The 27,133-nt window shown below is 38.5% G+C and overlaps 1 protein-coding gene across 1 annotated transcript in view; it reads right to left on the reverse strand.

The window, feature by feature from the left end:
• FAM171A1 (family with sequence similarity 171 member A1) overlaps positions 1–27,133 on the reverse strand; it is a 91,979-nt gene that overhangs the window by 31,283 nt on the left and 33,563 nt on the right. The window contains exons 2-5 of the mRNA XM_070727087.1: positions 21,565–21,792; positions 14,936–15,028; positions 5,252–5,410; positions 2,658–2,834 (exon numbers count right to left, since the gene is read on the reverse strand). Coding sequence (XP_070583188.1) covers positions 2,658–2,834; positions 5,252–5,410; positions 14,936–15,028; positions 21,565–21,792 — 657 coding nt within the window. The remainder of the gene's footprint in view (positions 1–2,657; positions 2,835–5,251; positions 5,411–14,935; positions 15,029–21,564; positions 21,793–27,133) is intronic.

Here is a 27,133-nt window from a genome sequence, read left to right on the forward strand (position 1 = left end):
TTTATAGTAATCACCTTCTTCCAGATTCTTAATATTATCTTCATGGTGTAACTTGATTCTTTCAGTTTTCACTACTTTTCCTTGTTTGATAATGAGTATGGCACGCTTGTCCAATCCAAACTCCATTGCATTATCTTGGCTATATATATGGACTGTGTTGAGCAGCAATTCTATTTCAGATGGTATTTTTCCCTATAGCTTCAGATCGCCCATGTAAAGAAGGTGGGATAGTCTGTGTTGTGATTCCGTCTGAGGCTCCTCAGGGAACGGCTGAACCTCTGCCGGCTCCCTGCTCAGAGGGGGAGGATGAGGAACAGGAGGAGGAGGAGGAGGCCCAGGCAGAAGGGGAGGAGGAATATCAGGCCGAGGGAGTGGGAGAACAGCCAGAATCCCCCGGGGTGGAGCTCTCCCCAGCAAGCAGCCTGGAGTCCTTAGATGAAAATGTTCAAGCCATCATTGATCACAGGCAGAGAAGAGCAGCACAACGAAGGGGACAATTAGCCAGGTACTTCCAGTCCTAAATAGGTAACAGTTGGGTTTGGGTGTGGTTCTCCCCAGAAAGGCTGAAAAGGCAGACCCACCCTTCCTGTATTGTGGAGTATTATCTTTGGGAGTCCTGGGACCTGGCTGTGATCTTTGGCGTCTCTGATTCTGGCTTGTGGCCTTGAAGGCTGAAACCTTGGGGAAAAAGGCGTGGGGGCTTATTCTCTACAGTGGTGTGTGTGCCAGCACTGTGTCTGCTGTATTGTCTGGCCGTCAGGACTTTGCTGTGAAGCCTCATAGCCTGCCTGTTGGGAAGAACAGGTTTTTCTCTGTGTTTATTTTTCAAACTATAAAGTGCTTTTGCTTTTACCAGCGTGTCTGGCTGCTTTTTCCAGTTGGTGTTGAAGTCTGGGGGCACCCAGACAGAACAGTCTGGCAGATGTTTTTGATGTTTGATAGCCATGGCTTGAGTTATTCAGTAGTGATGATAGAAGAAACAGTGCGATAACTATTAGTAGTGGTGATAGTGAATCTCTTTGAAAATAGAGCTCATGGTGGGGGCGCATGCAGCTCTCACAAGCTCGGGCTTTGGCTGTGACAGCCTCCTGCATGTGGCCCTCCTGAGTTTTGTTTTCTCTGGCAGGGGAACTGTACCTGGACCTTCACTGTTTCCAGGGAGGACCTGCGGGCCAGATCTAGGTACCCCGTGGGCTGGATCAAGGCTTGTGGGTCTTGAGTTTGATACCCCTGATCTAGATGTTTGACAGTGTTAGAGATATTATCGCCGGATAGAAGCAGTTCCAAGTAAAGGCGCAATCTGCAATTTACTGATGGCCTTAGCGGTGCAGTGGTTAGAGTGCAGTACTGCAAGCTACTTCTGCTGATCACCAGCTGCCAGCAGTTTGGCAGATTGAATCTCAGTAGGCTCAAGGTTGAGTCAGTCTTCCATCCTTCCAAGGTCGTAAAATGAGGACCCAGATTGTTGGGGGCAATGTGCTTACTCTCTGTAAACTGCTTAGAGAGGGCTGTAAAGTACTGTGAAGCGGTATATAAATCTAAATGCTATTGCTATTGTCAAAGCCAATGTTATTCAAGTGGTGCTCCAGCTGTTTTGGGATTGCACCCAAGACTGCTCTTGTTGTTATTACCATCTTCACAAAAAAGAATATTTCAACAGATTAAGGAGAATTTTTAAATAGTTTGCTTGGTACTAGAGAAGGCTTTTGTATATTCCTTGGACAGCAAAGGAAACTAACTAATCAGGTTTTGGAGTGCATGACACCAGATATGTTACTGGAAGGCAAAATTGCTTTCATCAGTGAATTCTCCTGCATGACATGACCAAAATAAATGAAATGCAAAACTGCGTCACGCTTATCTTGGTCATGTTATGTAGAGGAATTCACCGGAGAAAGCAATTATGATAGAAAGAATTAGCAGGAAAAGGAAATCAGACTGTCATAAAAACTGACATTAGCCAGAATATCGAACAACTCAAAGAATTAGTGCAACATTGGAATATATGGAGTGACCTGGCCCATAAAATTACTAAGAATGAATAATAACATCATTATTCCGTTTTGTTTTTGTTTTTTTTTACTTGGTGACAATAGTAATAAAGATTAAATATAATATGTCACATGCCAATTGAATTTATAGTTTTAAATAAATAAGGATAAATCTATCATGGAATGTTTAACATGCTTATTCCATAGGAAACAGATGTTGAAACATTATAGAAAAAAATAGGCGTGTGTGAAGGTATGGTATGTGTACCTCTTTTCTCATTTCACAAAACTAAAAATAAAATCTATAATAGTCTTGACTCATAAATAAAAACCAGGGTAAATAAGTACTAGATTAATGGAAATTATGCCCTGAAATTAAACCTGTAACTTAAATCCCTTGGCAAGCAAAAAATATATTGGCATTTAAATATATTAGGAAAATGTCAATTTGATATCTACTAGAGCTTCACACCAGCCACTCCTATAAGTCTTATAAACCTTATACTAAACAATAGAATAAAATTGGACAAGGAAATTTATGTGCTCAAATACAATTGTTCTTGAACTAATACGACACTTCATGCCTGACCTACCAGAAATACATTTCTGATAGAGACCATGAATAAACTGGCTTACATGGTGAAAATCAGAAATAAGTTTGCTTACCAAACTTTTGATCAAATCTCCAAGCTGGCACATGGGTTTGATGTCGCAGGTTGATGTTTGAAGGGACAGGCACTTTTATATAGATGGGCCCATTCACTTGAACTGGAGTCCCATCACTTCTGAGTAAATGAACACTAACTGCAGTGACAGGAGTAAGATCACACCTAGTGTTATCTCCTGTAAAAAAACAAATAGTGTTACAAAACGCACAACATCTAATATTAAAGTAATCAAGTACAGATATTCAAATATTTGTAATAATTATTTTCCCATTATCAGAAGTTGAAACATCTACAACATGTGTTGCAAGTTCATATTGTATTACACAGTTCCAATCTCTGTATGTATATTCAGACAGATAGTTGATTCACTGTGTAGCAAAGGTATGGAGATCAGAGAAACAACTATAGAAAAGACCCATATTTAAATAAAACACATAAAACAAAGCAGAAACACAAATTTGTCATAGTTGATGTGAAAAATGTAACTGTATGAGGCGGAAATGAACACATCTGGCTCAATAGCACCCATTCAGTAGCCTCCAGAACAGACCTGGGGAAGTGGTGGCCCGGGGGCCGCCTGCAGGCCGCCTGCTGTCTGTGACCAGCCCGCAGAGGCTGGACCAACCAGGAAGGAAAAATGAGGGAGGAAGGAAGGAAGGAAGGAAGGAGAAATGGAGGGAGGGAGGGAGGGGAGAAATGGAGGTAGGTTGGTAGGTAGGTAGGAAGGAGAAAGGGAGGGAGAGAGGGAAAGAGGGAGGGAGGGAGGGAGGAAGGAGAAAGGGAGGGAGAGAGAAAGAGAGGGAGAGAGGGAAAGAGGGAGGGAGGGAGGGAGGGAGGAAGGAGAAATATATAATATAATATATAATTATATATATATAATATAATATATAATTATAATTTATAATTATAATATAATTAACTCAGTTCTACCCAATTATGTACAGTATTTGGTAGAACTGAGTTAATTATATTAGTCCGTCCCTCTAAAACCATTCCAATTTCTCATGAGGCCCCCTGGCAAAATTAATTGCCCACCCCTTCTCCAGAACAAAGCCATATCATGCTGCTAGAATTATCTGAGAAAAATGCCAATTGTTAGTAAAACTTTCCCCCCGTGTTTTCAATAAAATAAGAAGCAAAGTGGCTGCATAAAGCCTCTGAAAGTTCAATATTTTCATTTCACTCCCAAAGCATTGGGCATAAGGATATTGTCTTATTCCCCGCTCCAAAGTAGATGGTAATGGAGAAGAGGAAGAGGATACACTTACAAAGCATATATTAATACGGGATTTCCCCCCCAAATTTCTTATCATAAATAACCCCTGGAATTAGGCAACATCATTCAGGACTATATAACCACCTTGGGCCAGTGGGCACATATGGAATATTGAAAACATATGGGCAGCATTACAAAATAACTCCCGCTTTCATTTTGATCAATCATTAAATGTTCATGTTATTTCCCCCCCTCCACCTTTCCCCCTCCCTTTGGAGAGGATGGGGAGCAAAGTTGTTTCCAAGAAAAGTACCACATTGCAGCATTTACTAATTTTATTTTTCAAGACTGCCGGTATGCCATTTCTAGGTACCAGTAATATTAAAAATTAAAATACCACAGGCTGGTGCTTTGCTATATATACTAACTTCCCACATATTTGCTTTTAATTAAAAGGATTGACTTAAAAATAAATAACTGAAAGATCAAGTAGCCTGATGAGTTTCTAGAGGGGATTGGAAGGCATATGGCATTGAGAAACTGCTTCAGAGCCTTGTTGTGAATAAATAGGTTACATTTTTAAGTTGTGATCTTTTAAAGGAGAGGAGAACATTTTCTGACCATCACAGATTGTGATTTATCTGATTCTAGCTTGACCATGTGACCAGCATAATAGAAAGTAGCCCTATGTTCCCAGGGCAGTCAAAGTCAAGTTATGAGCAGGGTGGGGGGAAACTGAAGATAAAATAAAGACTGTGAAGAAAGGAATAGGCACAAATACGCCAAGAAAATGCAGTGTAATAAACTCTTGATTTCTGGTGTCCTATGTCTATCTTGGTCTTCATAGAGAAAGCTGGTTTGGCATTTATATTTGTGGGTAAAAATTAGGAGGCTTGATCTCAAAGCGTTAGCCTGCAAAATGTTAAACTATTCCTTCCACAGTATTTATTTATGAAACTAACTTAATTCTATTTTTCCATGATTTTTATTTTGTTAATACAGTAGTACCCCTAGATACGAGCATAATTCGTTCCATAAGGGAGCTTGTATCTCGAGGCAACTCGTATCTGGAACAAGTAGTTTTTCCCCTCCGAGATAACCAAAAGCAAGGATTCTTGCGCCACCTAGTGGATGCTCGGCTCGTATCCCGAATTTCAGCTCGGAACTAGAACAGAAATGTCTCTCCCCTCGTGGCTCATATCTTGAAATGCTCGCATGTAGAGCAGCTCGTATCTAGAGGTACTACTGTACTCTCCTTTGCCAACAGAGAAAAAGAGATGTCTTTGATTGTATAAAGATGGAATTCTAAGAATAATTAAGCCAAATTGTCTCATATAAATTAAAACAAATGCCAAGAATAAAGATTAAACATCTACCAGTTCCATTGCCATCATAGCCTTGCAAATAAGGAAAACTGTCCACTTCCCAGGGTGAACTAGCTGAAGTAAGAAATGCTGTGAGGTCACTATAGCTAGTATTCTCTGGTAGACTCAGGGCTCTTCTTTGAAAATACACCTTTGGTTGACTCCGTGCACCTAGCAACAGGCAAAAAAAATAAAAAAATAAAAAATAGAAGCATAAAAAATGGTACTGCTCATGTAGACTTAAGCTTATACCAAATCATGACACTTTTATATAGTTACTATCAATACCAATGCTTTGAGGGGTTTTTTCATACCTTATAATTCTATCAAGATTATCTGAGCTTTGAGCCTTCCTTTTCACTATCTCTTGGTCCTACTTATTATAGATACTTTTCAAGCATATATTGTTTTATTTAATGTTAGAGGCAAAACTTAATTATTTAGTATTTTCTTCCAGGAGTTTAAATGAACTTAGATACTATTTAAACAATAAAAGTTTCAAAACAATTAAATCCTGAACTCAGATAAGCGACAATGTAAATGGAAGTGGCAAGGCAGAGTATAAAAATAAATTTGATATTCAGATCTGCCCTTTGTTAATTTCCTGTCTGTCCTTTCCCTTCTCCTGAAAAGGGAATAAAAGTCACCCAAGATCTCAATATTTAATCCACTTCTTTTGCAGACTTCTCCAACATGAAGCTCTCTATATAAACTTGGTCTTCATAACCTATCCAGAGAACATCAGACTGGGGAAGGCTTATCAGGTCCTTAGGAGAATACTATCAGGATAAAAAGCTACCTGAAGCATCCCTTAAACTGGACAGAGTTTTTAAGTAGAATTCATACAGTATATGAAAAAAAACCTATATGATTAGCCTCAAGTTTGAGTTTCTATGAAAGCTTTTATCTGCATCAAAGTCCTGCTACATTTATCTGTCAACGAGAACATAACTCCAAAAAATGAGCAATACCTATATTGCTGTTTATTTGTACAGTAAGTCCAGCAATGACTACTGCTTCCATCTTATAGAGTTTTGATTATTGAGTCACAATTTAACTTTCTCAGAAGAGAATACTCACTACCTAAAAGCTTCAAGGCTAGAGACTTGACTTGATTTGACTAGAAAGATTTGATGGAAGACATCAACGCCCCCCTCATTCATTGGTAGTGTCCTATTGGTTGTAGTTAATGGACAGTATAGTCTGAAGTAAATGAAATACATCAAGTTGGGGAAGACTGATTTTTTTTTACTGGGCTTTCAGGCATGTCTGTGTTCAAACCACTATATGGCTTTGGAAGGTTTCGAGTCTTGGCAAAATGACAGAGAGCGTCTCATGGAGTATTTATCAGTTTAGATCCCATTAGGCATCTGCTTACAAAGCCACAAATTCATACCACCAACAAAACTCTTTACAAACACAGCAAGACCCCATCTGCAAACTTTTGCATAACATGCAAATGAAGATTTAGACCAGCTGTTTCTGTATTCCCAAGAGCTTCTTGTTCACTGTAGAGAGCAAACTTTTAAAAGAACCTTTCCTGATCAGAATTTAACTCCTTGTAGCAAATAAATTGATGCTATTCAGGATTTTTCATTCAGTAAATACTGGTAAACCTTCATAACCACCAAGCCAACCAAGTTATTTTAAAATAATATGACATGGTATGAAATCCAGGTTTTAATACTTGCTCATAAGAAATGGTGTTCTCTTAAAGATTTGTGGTTGCTTGTGCTGGAATTCTAATATAATTCCACTCCATATTAAAATTTCAATGCATATCATTGTAAATCGGAGTCTAGCATGTGCCCAAACATCCCTTTCATTTAGTACAGAAATGAACACATGTACCAGTAGTGGGTTCTAAATTTTATCGCTAACAGTTATTGTGTGAGTGGCGCTTCTGCGCAGAAGCGTTTCGGGTAGGTGTCCAGAGCCTCCCACCGCCACCACTACTGGTTCACTGAATCAGGCCGAAATGGGAGCAATCCAACACTGACATGTACTTTTGTTCTTTACATTCCTCTAGGATTTATATCAAATTTCCTATCAAATGGTGTTCTAGGCATAACAATAAAACACAAATGCAAAAAAGTTCAATAAAACACCAAGTGGAAAATAAAAGCATGAGAATAAGGTAGAATAAAAAAATCATCACCAAGTGGGATTTTGTACAAAAAAGTGATCAAGTCTAAGAGAAAAATACAAAATCTTTTAATATTTTTTCATGATGATTTAGGCATTTTATGTTCCTTGGGCCATATCTGGATGTTTGGCTCTCACTCCAGCCTATATGAGATCAATTGGAAACTAAAAATCAAATATAAATAAATATATACCACATATCTATATATCTATACATCTTACGAACTTAATTGGTTCCGGGACGAGGTTCGTAAGATGAAAAGTTTGTAAGCCGAAACAATGTTTCCCATAGGAATCAATGGAAAAGCAATTAATTCATGCAAGGCCAAAATTCACCCCTTTTACCAGCCGAAGCACCCATTTTTGCGCTACTGGGATTCCCCTGAGGCTCCCCTCCATGGGAAACCCCAACTCCAGACTTCCGTGTTTTTGCGATGCTGCAGGGGAATCCCAGCATTGCAAAACAGGCGCTTCATTGGCAATGGAAGTCCGGAGATGGGGTTTCCCAGCAAGGGAAGCCTCAGCGAAATCGCAGCATTGTGCATCTTCACAGCAGCATTTCATTGACTCTTCCAGTACAGTCCACATTTTTCATGTAGCCCCTTGGGAAAATTAATTGCTCACCGCTCATTTAGAGGATTGCAACTTATCTGCTGGCAACATTAAGCTATGTGCCATTTATAAGGCTATGCTGACAATCATTAATGCCCACCTCAAAATATGAATTATTTGCTACATAAGATTTTTTTACAGTCAGGTCATAAAACTGTCCTGCAAAAATGTCAGCTTGAAAAGCAACCAATTGCTAATTTGAAACACAGTGATATCAACAGCATGTTGAAATAATTATAGCAACCTTGTGAAACAAAATGTGAGCACAAACAGTTACTAGTAAAACTAATGCATTTGGCAAATAGGAAGGAATTCTTCTCAAGCCAGTTTCCAGTTCTAAATGGAAAGTAGCAATTTTGCAAATGAAGTTTTCTTAACTCTGCGGAGCCCAGGATTTGGCAGGAATATGTACCCACTGTTTCTATAATATACTATAATTCCTGTTGGACCTCTAAAACCATTCTCTTCCATCAGAAATATGTCTAGACATTTTTCCATATGTACAATAAAAAACAAAAGCAGCATAATGAAAAAATGAAATTGCTTTAGATAATTTCTTGCCATCTCCAAATAAAACTAGGATTGTCAGTTGTCATTAGTTTGGTATTGGAAAACCTAAATATAATTTTGGACCCATTGACATAGGCAGTGATACCAAGTTAGGAGACTATATTACAAACTTAAACAGATTCAATGGACATTGGCAGTAGTTCCCAATCTTTTTTTGGCCATGCCCCACCTAAGCATCTCTAAAATCCTGAGGCCTCCCCCCCTTGATTTATAATTCTTATTATTCAAAAGTGAACTACTCACGCAGAGGAAGCCTAATTGATTCATATTATTGTTCTGTTTTTTGTACTTGCTGTGAGCCGCCCTGAATCCTCGGAGAGGGGCGGCATACAAATCCAATTAAGTAAGTAAGTAAGTAAGTAAGTAAGTAAGTAAGTAAGTAAGTAAGTAAGTAAGTAAGTAAGTAAGTAAATAAATAAATAGCCATTAACTAGGTTTAAACAAGGTTCCAATTGCCCCAATTAAAAATGAAATTGCCCCCCTTTAGGGCATAGGCCCCATGTTGGGAACCATTAGTTTAAAGCAATACTTTGCTGATTGTGAAATTCTGGGCAATGACGTCCATGTATCTTAAAGTTAACAAGTTTGAAAGCACTATTTTAAAGTTTCCAAGCAATTGAGAAACATTTACAGATTAATTTGTACAATCACAAAAGAAAATGTGTACAGATGAGGGTAAACTATTCAAAATGTATGGCAATCTTCCCTACCATGGACCTTCCAAGCATATCTGGACTAAAATTCCAGTAGCCTTGTCCATTACACAAACAAAGAAAATTATAACCAGCAAAGTATAGAAAGCAAATCTGAAGCGTAGTGCCGTAGTGTGAGGAAGTATCAAGTCCATCTCAATAATATACGCTTCCAAACCCCTACACACACCTATTTTTCAGATTTCATTTTCAAGCAAATTTAATGCAAATATTCAGTTAATATGCTTAAATGATAACCGATTCTCTAAAATCCTATTAAGAGTTAACGCAATCAGAAAGTAGCAGTAGGAACTCCAGCATATTTTCATTAGAGTACAGTGATACCTTGTCTTACAAACTTAATTGGTTCCGTGACGAGGTTCTTAAGGTGAAAAGTTTGTAAGACGAAACAATGTTTCCCATAGGAATCAATGGAAAAGCGATTAATGCGTGCAAGCCCAAAATTCACCTTTTTTGCCAGCCGAAGCGCCCATTTTTGCGTTGCTGGGATTCCCCTGAGGTTCCCCTCCATAGGAAACCCCACCTCTGGACTTCCGTGTTTTTGCGATGCTGCATGGAAATCCCAGCAGGGGAATCCCAGCATCGCAAAAACAAGCACTTCGCTGGCAACGGAAGTCCGGAGGTGGGGTTTCCCAGCAAAGGGATCATCAGTGAAATCGCAGTATTGCAAAAACACCGAAGTCCTTGAAACCCCACCTCTGGACCTCTGTGTTTTTGCAATGCTGCGATTTTGCTGAGGCTCCCCTCGATGGGAAACCCCACCTCCAGACTTCCGTTGCCAGCGAAACACCCATTTTTGCGCTGCTGGGATTCTCCTGCAGCATCACAAAAACAGAAATCCAGAGATGGGGTATCCCATGGAGAGGAGCCTCAGGGGATTCCCAGCAGCACAAAAATGGGTGCTTCGCTGGCAATGGAAGTCCGGAGGCAGGGCATCTCAGTGGCGGCGGTGGGTTTGTAAGGTGAAAATAGTTTGTAAGAAGAGGCAAAAAAATCTCAAACCCCAGGTTTGTATCTCGAAAAGTTTGTATGACGAGGCGTTTGTAAGACGAGTTATCACTGTATTTCTGAACTTGGATTCTTTTAGTAATTACAATTATATGACCACTAATGTAAAGAAAGTGTGGAATAGCAAATTACTACTTTGGGGCAGAGGTGGGGGGGGTGAAGCTGCCCCATACACCCCATACCTCCCACGCCTCAACAACTGTTGCCCGGTTGCTTGCGGTTGGATGCCACATGGCATATTGTGCTGGTGCCGCTGCTCGAGGCAGGAGGCCACATGGTACACTGTTTCACCATGCACACGATTGCAATGCGTTATATGGTGTCCAGCCACAAGCAGCAATACCAGCGCAATGCAACGCATGGCATCTGGCCATGAGCGGTGGCACAAGCACGATGTGCCGTATGGGGTCCAGCTGCAAGTGGCCAGAGAAGTCAAGCAGCAGTGCGACAGGTGTTGGGATTTGGGAAGTCTGGCTGCAGTGGTCCTAAGATAAGCGAATACGGGGCATGTGGGGCAGTTCCATTCCTACATCCCTGCTCTAGCTTGATTTTTATGCATGCATCTCGCCTCACCTAGTGCAACCAGATAGGGGTACGTAGTAGGTGGGGTGTTAACTAGGGCTTATTTTTGGGGAGGGCTATGTACATAAAATCAAGCTAGGGTTATTTTCGTGATAGGTCTTATTTTCAGTGAAATACTTTGTGGAAGACATTGGCCAACCTAAATAGAGAATTCAGACTTTATTCAAATATTCATTTGAAAGTCTATACACATGTAATGTAACTAAGAGTATATCTACCAACAATGATGTCAGACAGGGCTATATTGTAACTCTAAAACTTTTTGATTTCTATGCCACTGATATTACAGCAGTCCTATATGATTCAGGCACTGATATGCCAAAGATCCATGATAAATTTAGTAATATCCTTTCATATGCTGGTAATACAGTTCTAAAGGCACGTTCACAAATAAGACTGACAAGAGTGTTGTGAACACTATGCTCTTTTTTTCATAAACATTAATAGCCAAATCTAAAATGATGGTAATTAGTAAAAGTAGCATGAAATGTGCTATTTTTATGCACAACAGGTAAGCTGCTGTTATTTGCCCCAGCTCCTGCATACCTAGCAGTTCAAAAGCATGCAAATGCAAATTGATAAATAGATATTACTTTGGTCGGAAGTTAACAGATTCCATACACCTTGGTATACAATCATGCTGACCATGTGACCCATAGAAGTGTCTTCGGAAGACTCTGGTTTCCTTGGCTAAGTAACAGAGATGAGCACCGCCTCCTACGGTCAGACATGACTGGACAGAGGAAACCTTTACTTTACATAAGCATGCAATATATAACAGGCAGATAAATGGGATACCTATTGAAGAAGTGAATTGTTTTACTTATTTAGTGGTGTTTTTAATCAACATAGGATCATGAATAAATCAATTTAAGAACTTGGCAAAGCAGAGGAAAATACTAAAAAATTAGATAAAGTACTTAATTACAATTACTCAGGTACCTTGTGCTCTATTCTGAAAGTATTCAGGGCAAAAGTAGTCTCAGTGCTACCTTTGGTGCAGAATTTATTTATTTATTTTAATATACTGTATATACATGGCCACCCAACTCACAAGAATAAAAACCCAATATAAAAATAATAAAAAAGCAATAATTCCATTATTCTTCTTGGTAGTTTTTTGAAATCTGCATCATAACTGTTGCGCCTTACAAAAGCTACCTTATTTAATAGATTACTCAAAATATGTTTAATAGAATAGATAAATATGACTGAGTCCAATTTATGGATTAGCTGCCTTATCAAAATGATTGTACAGGATTGGTTTTTCTCACAGTATTTACTCTCAATTCCTCCCAGGAAAGAAAAATTTTACATAGAGAGTCCTGGACACCAATGCTGAAACTGCCATGGAGTTACTGGAAACAAATAGAACTTTTCAGTTTGAGAAATACCTGTCAAAGCGATGAACACAATTATCATAAAGGAGCTGTTTCTAGAACCAGATTGGAAATGCTGGATTCCATAGCCAAATATAGGCACTTCCATCACCTGTGATATCACAAGGGGACGTGTATATACAGTGGTACGTCTACCTACAAACGTCTCTACTTGTGAACTTTTCTAGATAAGAAACGGCTGTTCAAGATTTTTTTGACTCTTCTCAAGAACCATTTTCCACTTACAAACCCGATCGTCCGAAACTATAACCGGAAAAGGCAGGAAGTAGCCTCCGTGGTGCCTCTCTAAGAATCTCCGGGGAGGAAACAGGACCGGAAAAGGTGGAGAGAAGCCTCCATTGGGCCTCTCTAGGAATCCTCTGGGAGGAAACAGGACCTCCACTCTCCCTCTTGTTTCCCCAATCACATGCATTATTTGCTTTTACATTGATTCCTATGGGAAAAATTGTTTCTTCTTACAAACTTTTCTACTTAAGAACTACTTAAGAAAGAGAGTGACTTCTACAACTCACAAAACTGCTTCATTGGGGAATGTGACTCATGACACACCTTGGTGGGAGGGAGAAACAGGATCAGAGGCAAGGCGCAAACTGAGTTGGGTCGAAGCTGGCTTCACTTGGTTTGTGCTGACATGGCGCTCCTAATAAACATCTAGATTTTTCTTGAAAACTGGCTTGAGGCTCCTGCTTTTATTTCGGTTTTGTTTGGAACCCTGTCAAAAAGCCAGCTCGGCAAAAATTAACCAAAACGACACAGATTCCTGAGCCTCAAACTCTCCATCTGTTCCCCGATACTTGGGGTGCTTGGAGAGAAACTCAGGCCACTATGGCAGTGGGTGGAATCTCTGAAGAAAGCCTGTTCCTGGCAACCCAGAAGGAGACAGGACTCCTGGAGTTTCCCCGGCCAGGAAACTACAGGAACCAGCAGCTCAAATGGAACTCAACTGCAACTGTCTTTGACCACAGAAGACAAGATACCCAGAATGCCTGCCTTAGCAATTGAAGCAGAAAATGATGAATATTGTTGGAAGAGCAGTTGAGGTTGCACCCACCTCTCCTAGCTTCCAACACTTGGGACAACCCGTAAGCGAGCTAGAAAGACTGGAGTGGATGAAGGAATGGGAAGAGGTCAGAAAGCCAAAAACTCTATTGGGAGCCCTACGTGAATCCTTAGAGGGAGGAATTTGACTGAGCCATCCTTTGCGATTATTTCATTTCACATCTTTACATCACAAATATACAATTTCATTTTCTCAATAATAATACAATACTCTTATACATACTTTCTGTTTCATTAAACCAATTGTTATATTTTATACTACCAAGATTGCTTTTTTGCCATCCCTTACTCCCCTTTTTTACTTCCCATCACGCTGCAAATTATCAACCCAGTCATAGTACAATTGAAATTTCCCCAACTGCTGGGGAAAATACACCCAGTATTCCACAGCAGCCTCTTAAAACCCGTGACCCTGAGACTACTATTCTGTGAGCCCCCAAACCCGGTGGTCATAGAGGGAAAATCCATTAGAGGTGCAAATCTATTAGAGGTGGCACAGGGGGAAACTCCAATACTTAATCAAGTGGAAGGGCTACCCTCTATGAGAAGCATTCTGGGTAAAGACCAGAAGCATCCAAGCTGATCACCTCAAAGCTAAATTCTATGAAAGGAACCTGGCAAAGCCTGGGGGAGGGATCATGCCCCTAATATTTATACCTGTATTCAAACTGTTTTTGCTTTGTACAGGTTGCTTTCAGGAAGCGAGTGAACTTGAATGTCAACTCCCAAAGTTTCCCTAACCTCTCCTGTTGCCATAGGCAAGTGGATTTGGAATTGAACATCAGGGATGCATTGAGGAATTTGCACCTCAGTCAAAACAACGCACATCCTAGCTGGCCAAAGTCAAGGCCATCTGCACATAAATCAGTAACGGTCAGAGGGAGTGACTTCCACAACTCACAAAATTGCTTTGTTGAAGAATGTGACTGATGACATATCTTGGTCTGGGGAGGAAACAGACTCAGAGACAAGTCGCAAATTGAGTGGGGTCAGAACTGGCTTCACTAGGTCCGTGCCGACATGGTGCTCCTAATAAACAACTGGAATTTTCTTGAAAACTGGCTTGAGGCTCTTATTATGGCATAGGTCATAACCCTTACAATAAGTCGTTCACATGGGTGAACAATCAATTATCAATAATTAATTAATGTGACATACTGTAATTAAGCTAGATAGGTGAACGCTACTGTTGTGCATATTTTTTATTTTTAAAAATACAATAAAATTATATATGTGATTATAAATTATATGTATTATAAATTATATATATGTAACACAGAGACACACATATATAAAAGTCCTCCACAGATTAGAGAGAAAGAGAACCAGCTGGCTTCACTGTTATTTCACATGGAGGAACTGTAGCACTTCTGTAATTAGAAAGCCCTTGAATGTACCAGGATCAAATAGGGCCAATCCTCACCACAGATCTTCTCCTTTTAAGACATCTCCAAAAAACTGCTCAAAGAAAATGAATTAGCTAACACACTCAAGTTCTCCATCATATAATAGAAGGAAATTAAAAGACATAAAATTGAGCTATAAGATGCATCATAAATAATGCTTCCTTCTTTTCTGGACAATGAAGCATCTCTAGGCAACCATACCTTGAAATCCTGAGACTATCTGGACAACATCCTCATACACCATCAGAGTCGCTGACCGCTCAGGAAGAAGGCCAAGGCTCAAGGACGAAAACACTGTATATTTTAAAAAAAGGTTAATTGAAGTATTCCAGTGGGATGGGGAGCAACTAATAAAAATTAACACAAATATTCTTTCTAGACTTTCTAGACTCTCTCTCTCTCTCCCTCTGTGTGTGTGTGTGTAATACTAATTCTAATACTACTAATAATAAATGGTTGGTTGGTTTATGGTTTATTGGATTTATATGCCGCCCCTCTCCGCAAACTCGGGGCGGCTCACAACAATAATAAAAAACAGTACAGTACACAATACCAAATCCAATGCCCACCAATGTTTATTTATAATGCCATTTAACAAAGGGCATAACAGCATACAACTAACAAAGATGGACAGTAGGCAATACGCATATATATATCTACCTACACAGGTTCAAATCCCAGCAAGGGTATGCCTAGCTGATGAGAGCATAATAAGATCGAAATAGATCTGTATTAATCTCCCTTTCCTTTCACTTATCAGCAAAAATATGTTACACACAATATACATATTCATCAGATGATAATATATACTAAATACTATATACTGTTGTTTAGACAAGTTGTTGTAAATATGTTTAGAGGCAAATGTTAAGCTTAAAGTGGCAAAAGCAGAGAAAAAATAGAGAGATCAATGAATATTTCAGAAAAGTTATTCTTCATGTGAACTTTTTTTCTCAGTCATCATTGTAGGATTTATAATCTTAGTGACAAACATACAAAACCCTAGTGTGAAATATTTGAAGATAAAAAGATGCTTCCCTAATCACATGGGCAGCATCTGTTTGCAACTGGAATAATGTGATTGATGTATATAAAATTTATTCAGCTTATTTTTAAAATTAAGCTGTAGTTTTGATGTTTATAACTTTCTTTCTGATAGATGAGTTTGAACCTAATAAATATAATAAATATATAAATTCCTTAAGTAGTTGGCTTTTTCTAAATATAACATACATACCTTCATCATACATACATACATAGCTATCATCAATGCTATTTAAAATGAATCTGCAATTTCAAGCTTTTTTCAGAGGAAGGGTATTTGTAAATCTTCTCAGTAAAGGGGAAAAAAGTTAGTGGCATTTGAAATAGCAAACAAAAATGTTTAATTTCAGCAACTTATAGAAATAGATTTTTCTCCTATGATACACATTTAACTTTCAAAAATGCTATCAACAATTTTAGGCCGCCAAAACTTAGAGAGGCTTTGCTCCATGTTTTATGAAGGAGAGACTAAGAAGAGTCCAAGATGACCTTTGGATGATCATTGCACCTGGAGAAGAGAGGATCTTGGAGACCACAATTCTTGGAAAGGAAAGATTGGAAGGTTGAGTCTTTTACCATCTTTTCTCTTCTGCTGTTCATTTTTCCTAAGAACGCATTAATTTTAATTGCACTTTTTAAAGCTTTAATATTTTTAGCTTTACGATGAACTGATTGCTGATATATTTTATAAACCCTTGCTGGACTTTTACAACTTTTTTTTTCTGTTCTTTTCCTGTTTATTATTAAACTTCAAGCCACTTCCATTTTCAGTTCATGATGAAAATGTATTTTCTGATACATAAAGCCATCCAAATGGACTTATATAGGATTAGATTACAAATGTTCTTCTTTCTAGTTCATAAAAAGAAAGAGTTTTGATATTTATTGCTTATCTCTTGATGGGAAAATTCCCCTTTTCAAAAACATTTTTGATTTTGAGGGAAAAAACTCCAATTTTTCTTTGCGGACACTTGGGTTATGATTTATCTGCTTCTCTTGTTCTTGGGAAAAACAATATATTTTTTAAAATATTCCAAAATAAAGATGAAATTTTCTGGGAATCATTTGAAAAAAAAGAATGTTTTCTTTTTTATTTGAAAATATAAACATATTTTTTGAACCCTGAAATAACTGCTTGACCTTACTGTCGTGCGCTCAAAAGCCCGATTGGGCTTATTTATCAGGGGATGTCTTATTTTTGGGGAACCTGAATATTAAGGACTAAACGAAGATATTTGATCCTAAACAGATCAGATCATGCTTGGGGTGGTTTATAGTAAAGAAACCATTGTAGAATTTCTATGAGTAAATTATAAAAAGTGAGGGCTTTGACTTTGTTGCTTAATCTGCTAACCACCTTTTCTTCATATCTGCCATGTGAAAAAGAAAACACACCCTCTTTGCATTCTCTGGCTTTATATATCAGGCTATAGTAAAAACCAACTGGCTTTAGCAGTGCTTAAAGGTAGGCAAAGGCAACTTCAAGTGAACAATAACATGTAACCTATCATAATACCGGTGATGGCAAACTTATTGCACGCGTGCTAGAGGTTGCATGCAGAGTCCTTTCTGCTGGCATGCGTGCCACCGCCCCAGGTCAGATCTCTGTGATGTTTCTTTCATGAGCTTTTGTTTCCCTGACAAAGGAAATGACGAAGGAAAAAGATCTAACCTCTTGCCATGCTGCCAGTGATGGGAGGCGTCGCCTCCCACTGGCCAGCTGGTCTTCTGGTCTCTGCTGTGCATGAACACATGTCCGCGCATGTGCACATTCGCAGTTTCAGTTTGGGAATGCTCTCATGCGCAGTCTGGGCAATCGGTGTCTAACAGTTTTGTCATTACCGTCATATACAGTGTCATATTCATTTTAGAAAAGAAAGCCAAAATGGAGAAGCCATCACTGAAAAATTAGGTATATTGTTGTGAAGCAATTTTGGCCCATTCTTTATAATATTGCTTCAGTTCGTTGTGGTTTCACAGACATTTATTTATGCACAACTCTCTTGAGGTCTTGCCACAGCATCTCAATCAGGCTGAGGTCTGGATTTTGCCTGAGCCATTTGTATCACCTTGATTATTTTCTTTTTCAGTTATTCTGTTCTAGATCTGGTGTGCTTGGGATCATTATCTTGTTGCACTACCCAATATTCTCCAAGCTTTAGCTGCTGGACAAATGGCCTCACATTTGACTTTGTATACTAAGGAGTTAATTTGACAATGATTGCAAGATGTGGTTTGTAACCTCGTGGTTACAAAACAAGTCCAAATCATTGTAGTGCTCATCATCCCTGCACTATTGTGGCTTGATGGTTGGTCTGAGATATTTGTGCTGATATGGTGTGTTTGGTTTAACCGAACACGGCACTGTGAATTATTTCCAAACATCTCAACTGTCCAAATGACAACATTTCGGAAGTCTTGTGATTTGATCAGATACAACTCTGCAAACTTAAGCCTTGCTGCCATGTTCTTTTTAGAGATGTTTCTCCTGCCCACCTTTCCAAACAAACCATAATTATTCAATCTTTTTCTAATTCTACAATACAACATTCTAACTCAGGCCTGAAGAGTTCGAGATGCAACTCTTGGATTTTTGCAATTTCTCTGAGTATTGCATGGTCTGACCCTGAAGTAAATTTCATCCATTCCTGGGAAGATTGATTAAAAACCTTTCCCAGTCTGATGGGCAGCAACAACTCTAAGATGCTGGTGTCTTTATCCTTTGATATTGTATCAATACACTGCTCTATGCTGGAGGCCAGCAAATTCCTAAAATTTCTGTTTTTATAGAGGAAATTATACTTGCTGATGATAAACTGATTAACTTCTTCATATCTATGGAAGCAGTACTTAGTTTTTCACACAGAGCTTCCTCGTTTTGGCTTTCTTTTTCAAAAATAAATGATGACATAGAATAATATGTCATGAGCCGCTGTTCCTCTAAGGTTGTATTTATCTACTTTTTACTGGATTATTTTTATTATGTTCAGATACATAAAAGAACTCAAGGAAGTATACACATGACTGTACAATATAAGGTTGATTGGATTGTAAATACATGCAGAGGTTTATAAATTTTGGACCTGCTTTGCAAATTATTATTGTCATTGTTCAAATATATTTTGTTTTGGGTTTTGTCCTTTTAACTCACATTTTTAATGTTCTTGTCAAGTTTTGTCTTGTCTATTGAATTTTTCCTTTGGATTTTAGTCAAAGTAAACATTTTGAGAAGAACCAATAACAAATTTAACTGTTTTTTTCTCAAATTTTAGCTCTTTCATTATGATAAATTTCTTTCTTACATACAATCTCAACTTATGTCCTAAGCATTGCATAATCACAGAAACAAGAAAAAAAATTAAAATCAATGCTAAAAACGTGGATTGGAGAATATATACTTTTCTAATTGTAAACCAAATAGAATCACCATGTGGCTCTCCACCTGTTAAATTAAAATACATTTGAAAAACTGCAGCCAGTTACATACACTTGGAATACTGAATCCAGTTGTGATTGCACAATGTACAAAAGATGTCGAGTCTTTAGAAAGAGTGCAGAGAAGAGCAACAAAGATGATTAGGGGACTGGACATTAAAACAAATAAAAGAATGATTGCTGGAACTGGGCATGGCTAGTTTAATTAACAGAAAGACTAGAGGGTCACATGATAGCAATGTTCCAATATCTCAGGGATTGCCACAAGCTATTTCTCCAAAGCACCTGAGGGCAGGACAGGAAGCATTGGATGGAAACTAATTAAGGAGAGAAACGATCTAAAACTAAGAAGTTTCCTGACAGTTAGAACAATTAATAAGAGGAACATTTTTTCTAAAATTAAATAATCGTGTTAAATAAGTATAGATCTTCCATTACTTAGACATAAATTATTATTATTATTTTATGATTTATACAATATTATTACTGCAGTTAATATTTATACATTAAATTTTAACAATGACAGAGTTTTTAAAATAATACTATATACGGTATATTCTTTTACATAAAACTAAGTAATGAAACTGATTTCAAATAAAACTGATTAATGACCAAATGAAATTATGTAACTAACTGTAATTTATCTAATTTTAGGTAACAATCTACTTTACAAATTTAATTCTATAATCCCTGTGTACTATTGTACTTTATTTTTTCTTTTATTTTTCTTTTTTCTTTTGACTAATTTAATTTTCTATTCTTCATTTTCAAAAATACGTAATAAAATATAATAATAGAAACAATAATCCTAATAATGACCATAAGAACAAGTTAGGCAGGATTGTTTCTTGGTGATCTTTGAATAATAGGCAAATATGCACAATAGGTACTTTTTTCATTTGGTTGCTATTTTAACTCCCTCATTTGGCCATTTAACAGACACAAAGGGGACGAAATAATAGTTCCTTCCCATTGAGAGAGCTGGCAACATGCCTAATAGATTTGATGGAGAATGCTCTGAAACTGTTTCTTTGGAAAACAAACACTCATTTCAAATGCCATCTTTCCCAAAAGTGCAGTTTTGGATTTCAGTGATAGTTAAATTTGCACACACACCACTCTCGAATATTAATAGCAAATCCTTTACTTAAGAAAGTCCTAAACAAGAATTAACTTAATTGCAAAAATAAATATTCTCCACCCTTCGTCTGTTAACGTGTCCTTGACTCATACAAATTCCTTCTGCCAATTTTTAATTAGAAGCTGGAGAAACAACAACATCCAATTATTCACCATTTCTTAAGTACAATAATAGGCAGAATAACTGCAAAAGGTTTGTTCCATGCTTGTAGATTCAAAGTTTACCCCAATGTTTCTCAATCATCCCTAAAATGTTTAGACTTCAACTCCCAACATTCCCCAGTGGAATAAGATTGGAGTCAAGGGGATGGGTAAGGATATATTGAGAAATCAAATGGCACCACTCTGCGTAAATTACTCCTCTATTCTTTATCTAAAACATATTACTTTATTCAGGACTCGTCAGGAAAAGGGACCCTTACATTTTCAAAGATACTCCTTAACGAGTTCACATTAGCAAAATTGTTCAATTATAACACATGACGAACAGTGTTCCCTCTAATTTTTTGGGGTGGGTGGGTGGAAAAGTATAGTGTCTGAGCGGCAGTCCCTTCGGGACTGGGCGGCACAGAAATAATAAATAAATAAATAAATAAATAAATAAATAAATAAACAAACAAATAAGCAAGCAAGCAAGCAAGCAAGCAAGCAAGCAAGCAAGCAAGCAAGCAAGCAAGCAAGCAAGCAAGCAAGCAAGCAAGCAAGCAAGCAAGCAAGCAAGCAAGCAAGCAAACAAATAAAAAACCCACCCTGTTTTGCCTCAGAGAATTTCAAAATAAAATACTGTACTGTGTGTCTATAACAGTGAGCTCATAATAGGGCAACTCTATCAATATCAAAATGCCACTTAAATAGTTGAGCTAGTTTCAAACTAGATTTTGATTTTCTTTCTCTCTTCCTTACTCCCATTCTTTTTCTTTCTCTTTTCCTTCCTCTCTTTTTTCTATCTGTTTCTCTCTCTTCCTCTCTTCCTCTCTCTCTCCTTCCCTCTCACTCTTTCCCTCTCGGCTTCTGGGCAGGTTTGGAAAACTCTGAGTTGATGATGATTTTTAAGTGAGCGATTGCTCAGAGGGAACTATGGTGACGAACCCACGATTCTATAAAAAGCATCAAGTCATATTATAACAAGTATCTCTCCCTCCTTCTGCCTCTTCCCCTCATTTTTTTATAAGTAAAATCTAACCTCGGAACAAAAATAAAAAATCTCTTACCAGGCAATCTTACAGGTTTCCATGGCGCAGAATTTGGCACATAAGCTTGTTTAGTTGCAGTAACAATTAGCTGACTGTCCAGCTTATACTCAAACTTGATAAAGGCAGTACCATCTGCTCCGGTGTTTCCTGAAGCAATTGGAACCTGGTTGGTAAAAATCTCGATAAAGGCTTCCGTGACTGGCTGATGTGTGCTGGCATCACTGACGTGAACCTTAAGAGTCACTTCTGCAACAAAAAACAGAGTGTTATTTAGAACCTTTCGCCTTGGTGACGTGACAGAAACAAAGCAAAAGTGGCAAGGAGAGGAACAAAGGTTTTATTTTGGCTCCTGAAACTTTCCTGTATATAGAATCGTTCCTTGCCAGTGATGGAGCAATAAGTAGTGTGGTCCGAAAGTTGTGGCCACAGTGGGACAATACATCTTAAAAAATAAACAGAACTTCAGTGACACCACTGTGACCTCCATCTTGATTTTTTTTAACCACCTCTCATGGGGTATCCCAGTGCCTTCATGACAAATAGATTCCCAAGAAGAATTTATTATATGGCTTAGTATAATTAAGTACAGTAGTAAGAAGGAAGCAACTATTGGTGGGCTAGGAATACAGTTTTGGAGAGAATGAGAGATTCTTTCATTTTCTTTGGATAGAATAAAAGATTAGGAGGTGCTGTTGGGGGATATTTGGGAGGGAGAAAGGCCATATGACAACATCCTTCTCCTTATAGACCACATTTGGAATACTGTGTTCAGTTCTGGAGACCTCATCTACAAAAAGATATTGATAAAATTGAACGGATCCAAAGAGGGGCTACAAAAATGGTGGAAGGTCTTAAGCATAAAACAATTTTTTAAGTGAATCAATGCAATTGTTAAATTAACAATGAATCTGGTTTCCCTATTGACATTCCTTGTCAGGTTGCATAATTTGATCACATGACCCCAGGACACTGCAATCTTCATAAATAGAGTCAGGTGCCAATTTTGATTATTTGACCATAGGGACGCAGCAGTGGCTCTAAGTGTGCGTGGGGGGGGGGGAGGGATTAAAAGTATTTTTAATTTTTTTTATTATTTTGTTGTTATTTTGAACAGTGACTTAAATGAAATATAATAAAAAATAAATAAAACTTATCAGGAAAGACTTAATGAACTCAATCTGTATAGTCTGGAGGACAGAAGGGAAAGGGGGGGACATGATCGAAACATTTAAATATGTTAAAGGGTTGAATAAGGTTCAGGAGAGAAGTGTTTTCAATAGGAAAGTGAACACAAGAACAAGGGGGCACAATCTGAGGTTAGTTGGGGGAAAGATTAGAAGTAATGTGATAAAATATTATTTTACTGAAAGAGTAGTAGATGCTTGGAACAAAATTCCAGCAGACATGGTCGGTAAATCCACAGCAACTGAATTTAAACATGCCTGGGATAAACATATATCCATCCTAAGATAAAATACAAGAAATAGTATAAGGGCAGACTAGATGGACCGTGACGTCTTTTTCCGCCGTCAATCTTCTATGTTTCTATAGTACTGCTTCCATCTGGCAGAGATAACCAGCCCACCATGCCAAAACAGCAACGAAACAGCTCGGAAAGAGTAAGTTAGGCTATCATACTTAAATTAGAATATCAAACACACATATGGGACAGGACGGAATGACTAGATTTGATATGTGGGTGCTCTTTAACCAATCTGGCTATTGCCTCTGTATGTAGAATAGGGATAAGATTATGCAGTGGTCAAAGAGAATCCAGACAAGCTGTTTCACATACTTGTTTGAAAGAAACAAGAACCGCATGACTGCATACAAAAACAAACAGAGTGATTCGGAAACTGGAAACCTAGGAAAAGATTAAGACTAAAACGATTTAAAGAAAGAGAAGGAGGAAGAAACACCAGCAAAAGATCTACATGCCTATACAGGGTCAGGTAAAGTTCTAAAGGCCAGAACATACTACAAAGACAAGTGAGAAAATACCATTTTTCTGGAATTAACAAAGTCCTATGACTCCAAATCACTGAGGCAGATGTGGGGATCGTGCACCTTATATTAAAGCTTTAGAACCACATCCATCTGTCATAAAGGTGAGCACCAGAGAATCTATCATGAAGGAGATCAATGGACATTAAGAGAGCCAGGTTAAGCTAATGGTTAAGGTACCAGGCCAGAAAGCAGGAAATCGAGTGTTCAAGTTCTGCCTTAGCTATGAAAGCCAGCTGGGTGACTTTAAGGCAACCACTCTCTTAACCCAAGTCACCTCATAGAGTGTTCCTATAGAGAAAAAGCATGTTGAATACTTTCACAGCCTTAATTTATTTATAAAAATAATGAGAGATACAAATAAATAAACAAAACTTCAAAGGCAAGATATCTACAGGACTAAATTCTAGTGACAAACCAACAATATCCTTCTCAACTTTCCAGAGTAGCAAAATACATACTACAACCAGTGTTGGGATTCAAAATTTTAAAGAATGTATTCGGTGGGCGTGGCATATTTGGGGCGTGGCTAGCTGGTCATGTGACCAGGTGAGCGTGGCTACGGGCATAGGGACTACTCAGAGGGCTGAAAAAGTGAATTATGACTGATCCTCGCACTTATAACCATTCCTTGCACTTACAGCCATCCTCACATTTATGCCTGTTACAGCATTCTTAAAATATTCTTTAAATTCTTTAAAAATTCTTAAAATATTCACATATTTCACAACTATGGTGCTTCTCTTCACCATGGGGACAAGATAGGGTGCAAAACGTAAAATGTGAGGACAGTCATAAGTGCGAGGATGGATTTAAAAAACTTTTTCAGCCTTTTGAGTAGTCCTTATGTGCACTCGGCATGGCCAGGTAGTCATATGATTGGGTGGATGTGACCAACTCGATGTCACTCATGTCAAGGGGAGCGTCTCTTCGCCTGGCCTCTTGTGACCATAGGGATTCTGCAACGGTCATAAGGGGGGGAAATGGTCATAAGTCATTTTTTTTCAGTAGTCCATTGTAACTTTGAATGATCACTAAATAAACTGTTGTAAGTCAAAGATTACCTGTACAAAACTATAAAAAGCTGCTTTGCTTGCAAAAAGCTGGAGTAACAAATCAGGCAGTGTGTCAGAGCAACTTGAAGAATTAAAATAGTTCAAATGCAATGATAACTATCAGCCACCAACTCTTGTTCATAAAGTGAAAGCTTTTAGCAAAGACGTTATTTAAGCTGTCCAGAAAGAGCACACCCAGGAGAAGCAATCCTTATATCCATTTGCACCATACTAGATGGTCTCACCCATCTCATAAGATATCCTAAGGAAATCATCCAAATTTAAGGAAAGATCACATGCCCCCCAGAAAGCAATAAAAAACCAGTGCAAGCTTGCATCCTGCCTCTTGGAAGTACTCCCCAAAAGGACAGTGCCAAGAACCTCTAAAGCAGTGAAGGAAGAATCCCTCCCCAGACAGAAAAAGCAGTTGAGATAAGCCTAACTAGAATGAAGCAAAGGAGCAAACACAGTAGCTGTTGCTTGTTAAACCAATTACTAGAACAACCAATTACTAGCCAGATTTCTAAAGCTATCTTTTTTCAGGAACAGATATTAACATTTTTTTCCTTCCAAACAAAGCTGAATAGGGAAAATTATACCATCAATAAACACAGGCTTAAGCATCACCAAGCACCAACTTCAGCAAAAAACAGTTTTAGACCAGTTTAAAATTAGAAAGGATATGTAAATTCATGTTCGAACGTCAATCTTTCTAGCTAGCCAAGAAAAAGTACCAGCAAAGAAAAAGTAAAACCCCTCCAGACCGTAAGTCTAGGTATACTGGCAAGTAGGGTAAATGGACAAGCAGTTTCTGTAAGCAGGGCAATAAAGATTAGGCTATAGAAGGGGTTGAAAGAGCCATTTGGTCCTGTTTCCCAGAGAAAACAAAACACTGGGAACCACAAAATCTGGTTGGCATGGCCAGTTCTATGTCACTTACTCTCACTGATTCACACACACACACACAGCTTTTTGGCTGAGCAGGGAGGGCATAAGCTCCAGCCTGAAGCAGCAGGAAGCATAGGCTGCCTTACGCACAAATATGGCACGAAGGCAGGTACAGAGCCCTAAGGATCTGGCCATCATTTGGCTGTGCCCCTCCTCCCCCATATGAGAGAAGGAAGATAAGGAGATCACCGGAGCCTGTCCGCTTCTCTATTCCCGCTGTCGCCCTTACCTTCTCAGGCTAGGTGAGGAAGGGGAAGGTGAGGGGTGAGGCTAGTCAGTGATAGGACAGAGAGCCAAAGGAGAGAGCCCAAAGAGCAGCATAGAAAACACCAGAATGTTATAATCCCTAAAATGGACAAAAATAAAAAGATATTTCTTCTAACAACCTGTTCTCAGAACTTCTTAGAAAGTTAACAATCAGTTCTAGAGGGCCTGTTAGAACCAGTAGAACCTCACCTCTGACCAAAACCTGACTTCATCTTGCACTTGAAGTTTTTTTTTATTAATACTTCAGCAGTTCTTTCAGGTTTTAAAATAAAAAATCAATCTCTTTCATGTGAAGAAAGCAACTTTTAAAAAAGCAGCTGTAAAATTCAGCATTTGACTAAAGAAAAGTGCTTCCAGTTTGTATTCTTATTAAAGATAGTCCTTGTTACAACTGTAATTGTTCCAGAAATTACAGTCTCAAGTCATGCCTGTTGTAAATCACGTGATCATGTGTGATTTTACAACCTTTTGTGCAGCAGTCTTTAAGAGAACACAGCAGTGTTAAGTAAATGTGTGGTTATTAGGCAAACCCATTTTAGCTAATGGCCTTTTTTTTTGCTGGATGCTTAAAGTAAATGACTGCTTCTAGCAAAAAAGAAAAAAGAAAAGAAAAGTTACAATCACATAACTATGGGACCCTGCAAATGGTTGTAAATGCAGATTGATTGCCAAGAACCCAAATGTGATCATGTAACTAGCATTTTCCAATTCACTCAGTTATTAAGCATTGATACGATATGATCAAATATGAATCACTTTTTAAATGAAATAATTCTGGTGGCGTCCCACTGTCCTGGGACACTGTCATTTGCCGACCTCATGGGTCTATCAGTCGTCCATCCTTGACAGAGTCCCCCAGAGAAAGTCGCTCTGTCCCAAGAGCCAAAGTGATTCCAATTCTCTGTATGGAGGTTGAGCGGCAAATGCTGAGGGGTGAGAATCTTTCTTGGGAGAGTCATCTAGGTCATCCAGGTGGCGAGGCGATCGTCCATGACTCATATTTATGAGGCGACCTGGCACTCATTCTCTACCTGGTATTCTGGGCGGAATCGGGACCTGGTTGTGGCACCAGTAGGGGATGTCCTGGATTTCCACCATGAGGACATGCTTCAGGGGCTTTCTCACAACACCTTGAGGTGCCAGCTGGTGACCTTGGATTCGGTCCTGCAGTGTTCCTCTCCTGGTTAGTTAGCTAGTCATCCCAGGAGCACTCTTTCCTCAGGTGGGCTTCTAATCTTAGGCCTTCTGTTTCCAACTTGGGATCTCTCCAAGGTTCTACACACCCTCACCCTTTCTCCTTTTGAGCCAGCCTT

Source organism: Erythrolamprus reginae, chromosome Z, assembly GCF_031021105.1.
Source record: "Erythrolamprus reginae isolate rEryReg1 chromosome Z, rEryReg1.hap1, whole genome shotgun sequence".
Classification (NCBI taxonomy): Eukaryota; Metazoa; Chordata; class Lepidosauria; order Squamata; family Dipsadidae; genus Erythrolamprus; species Erythrolamprus reginae.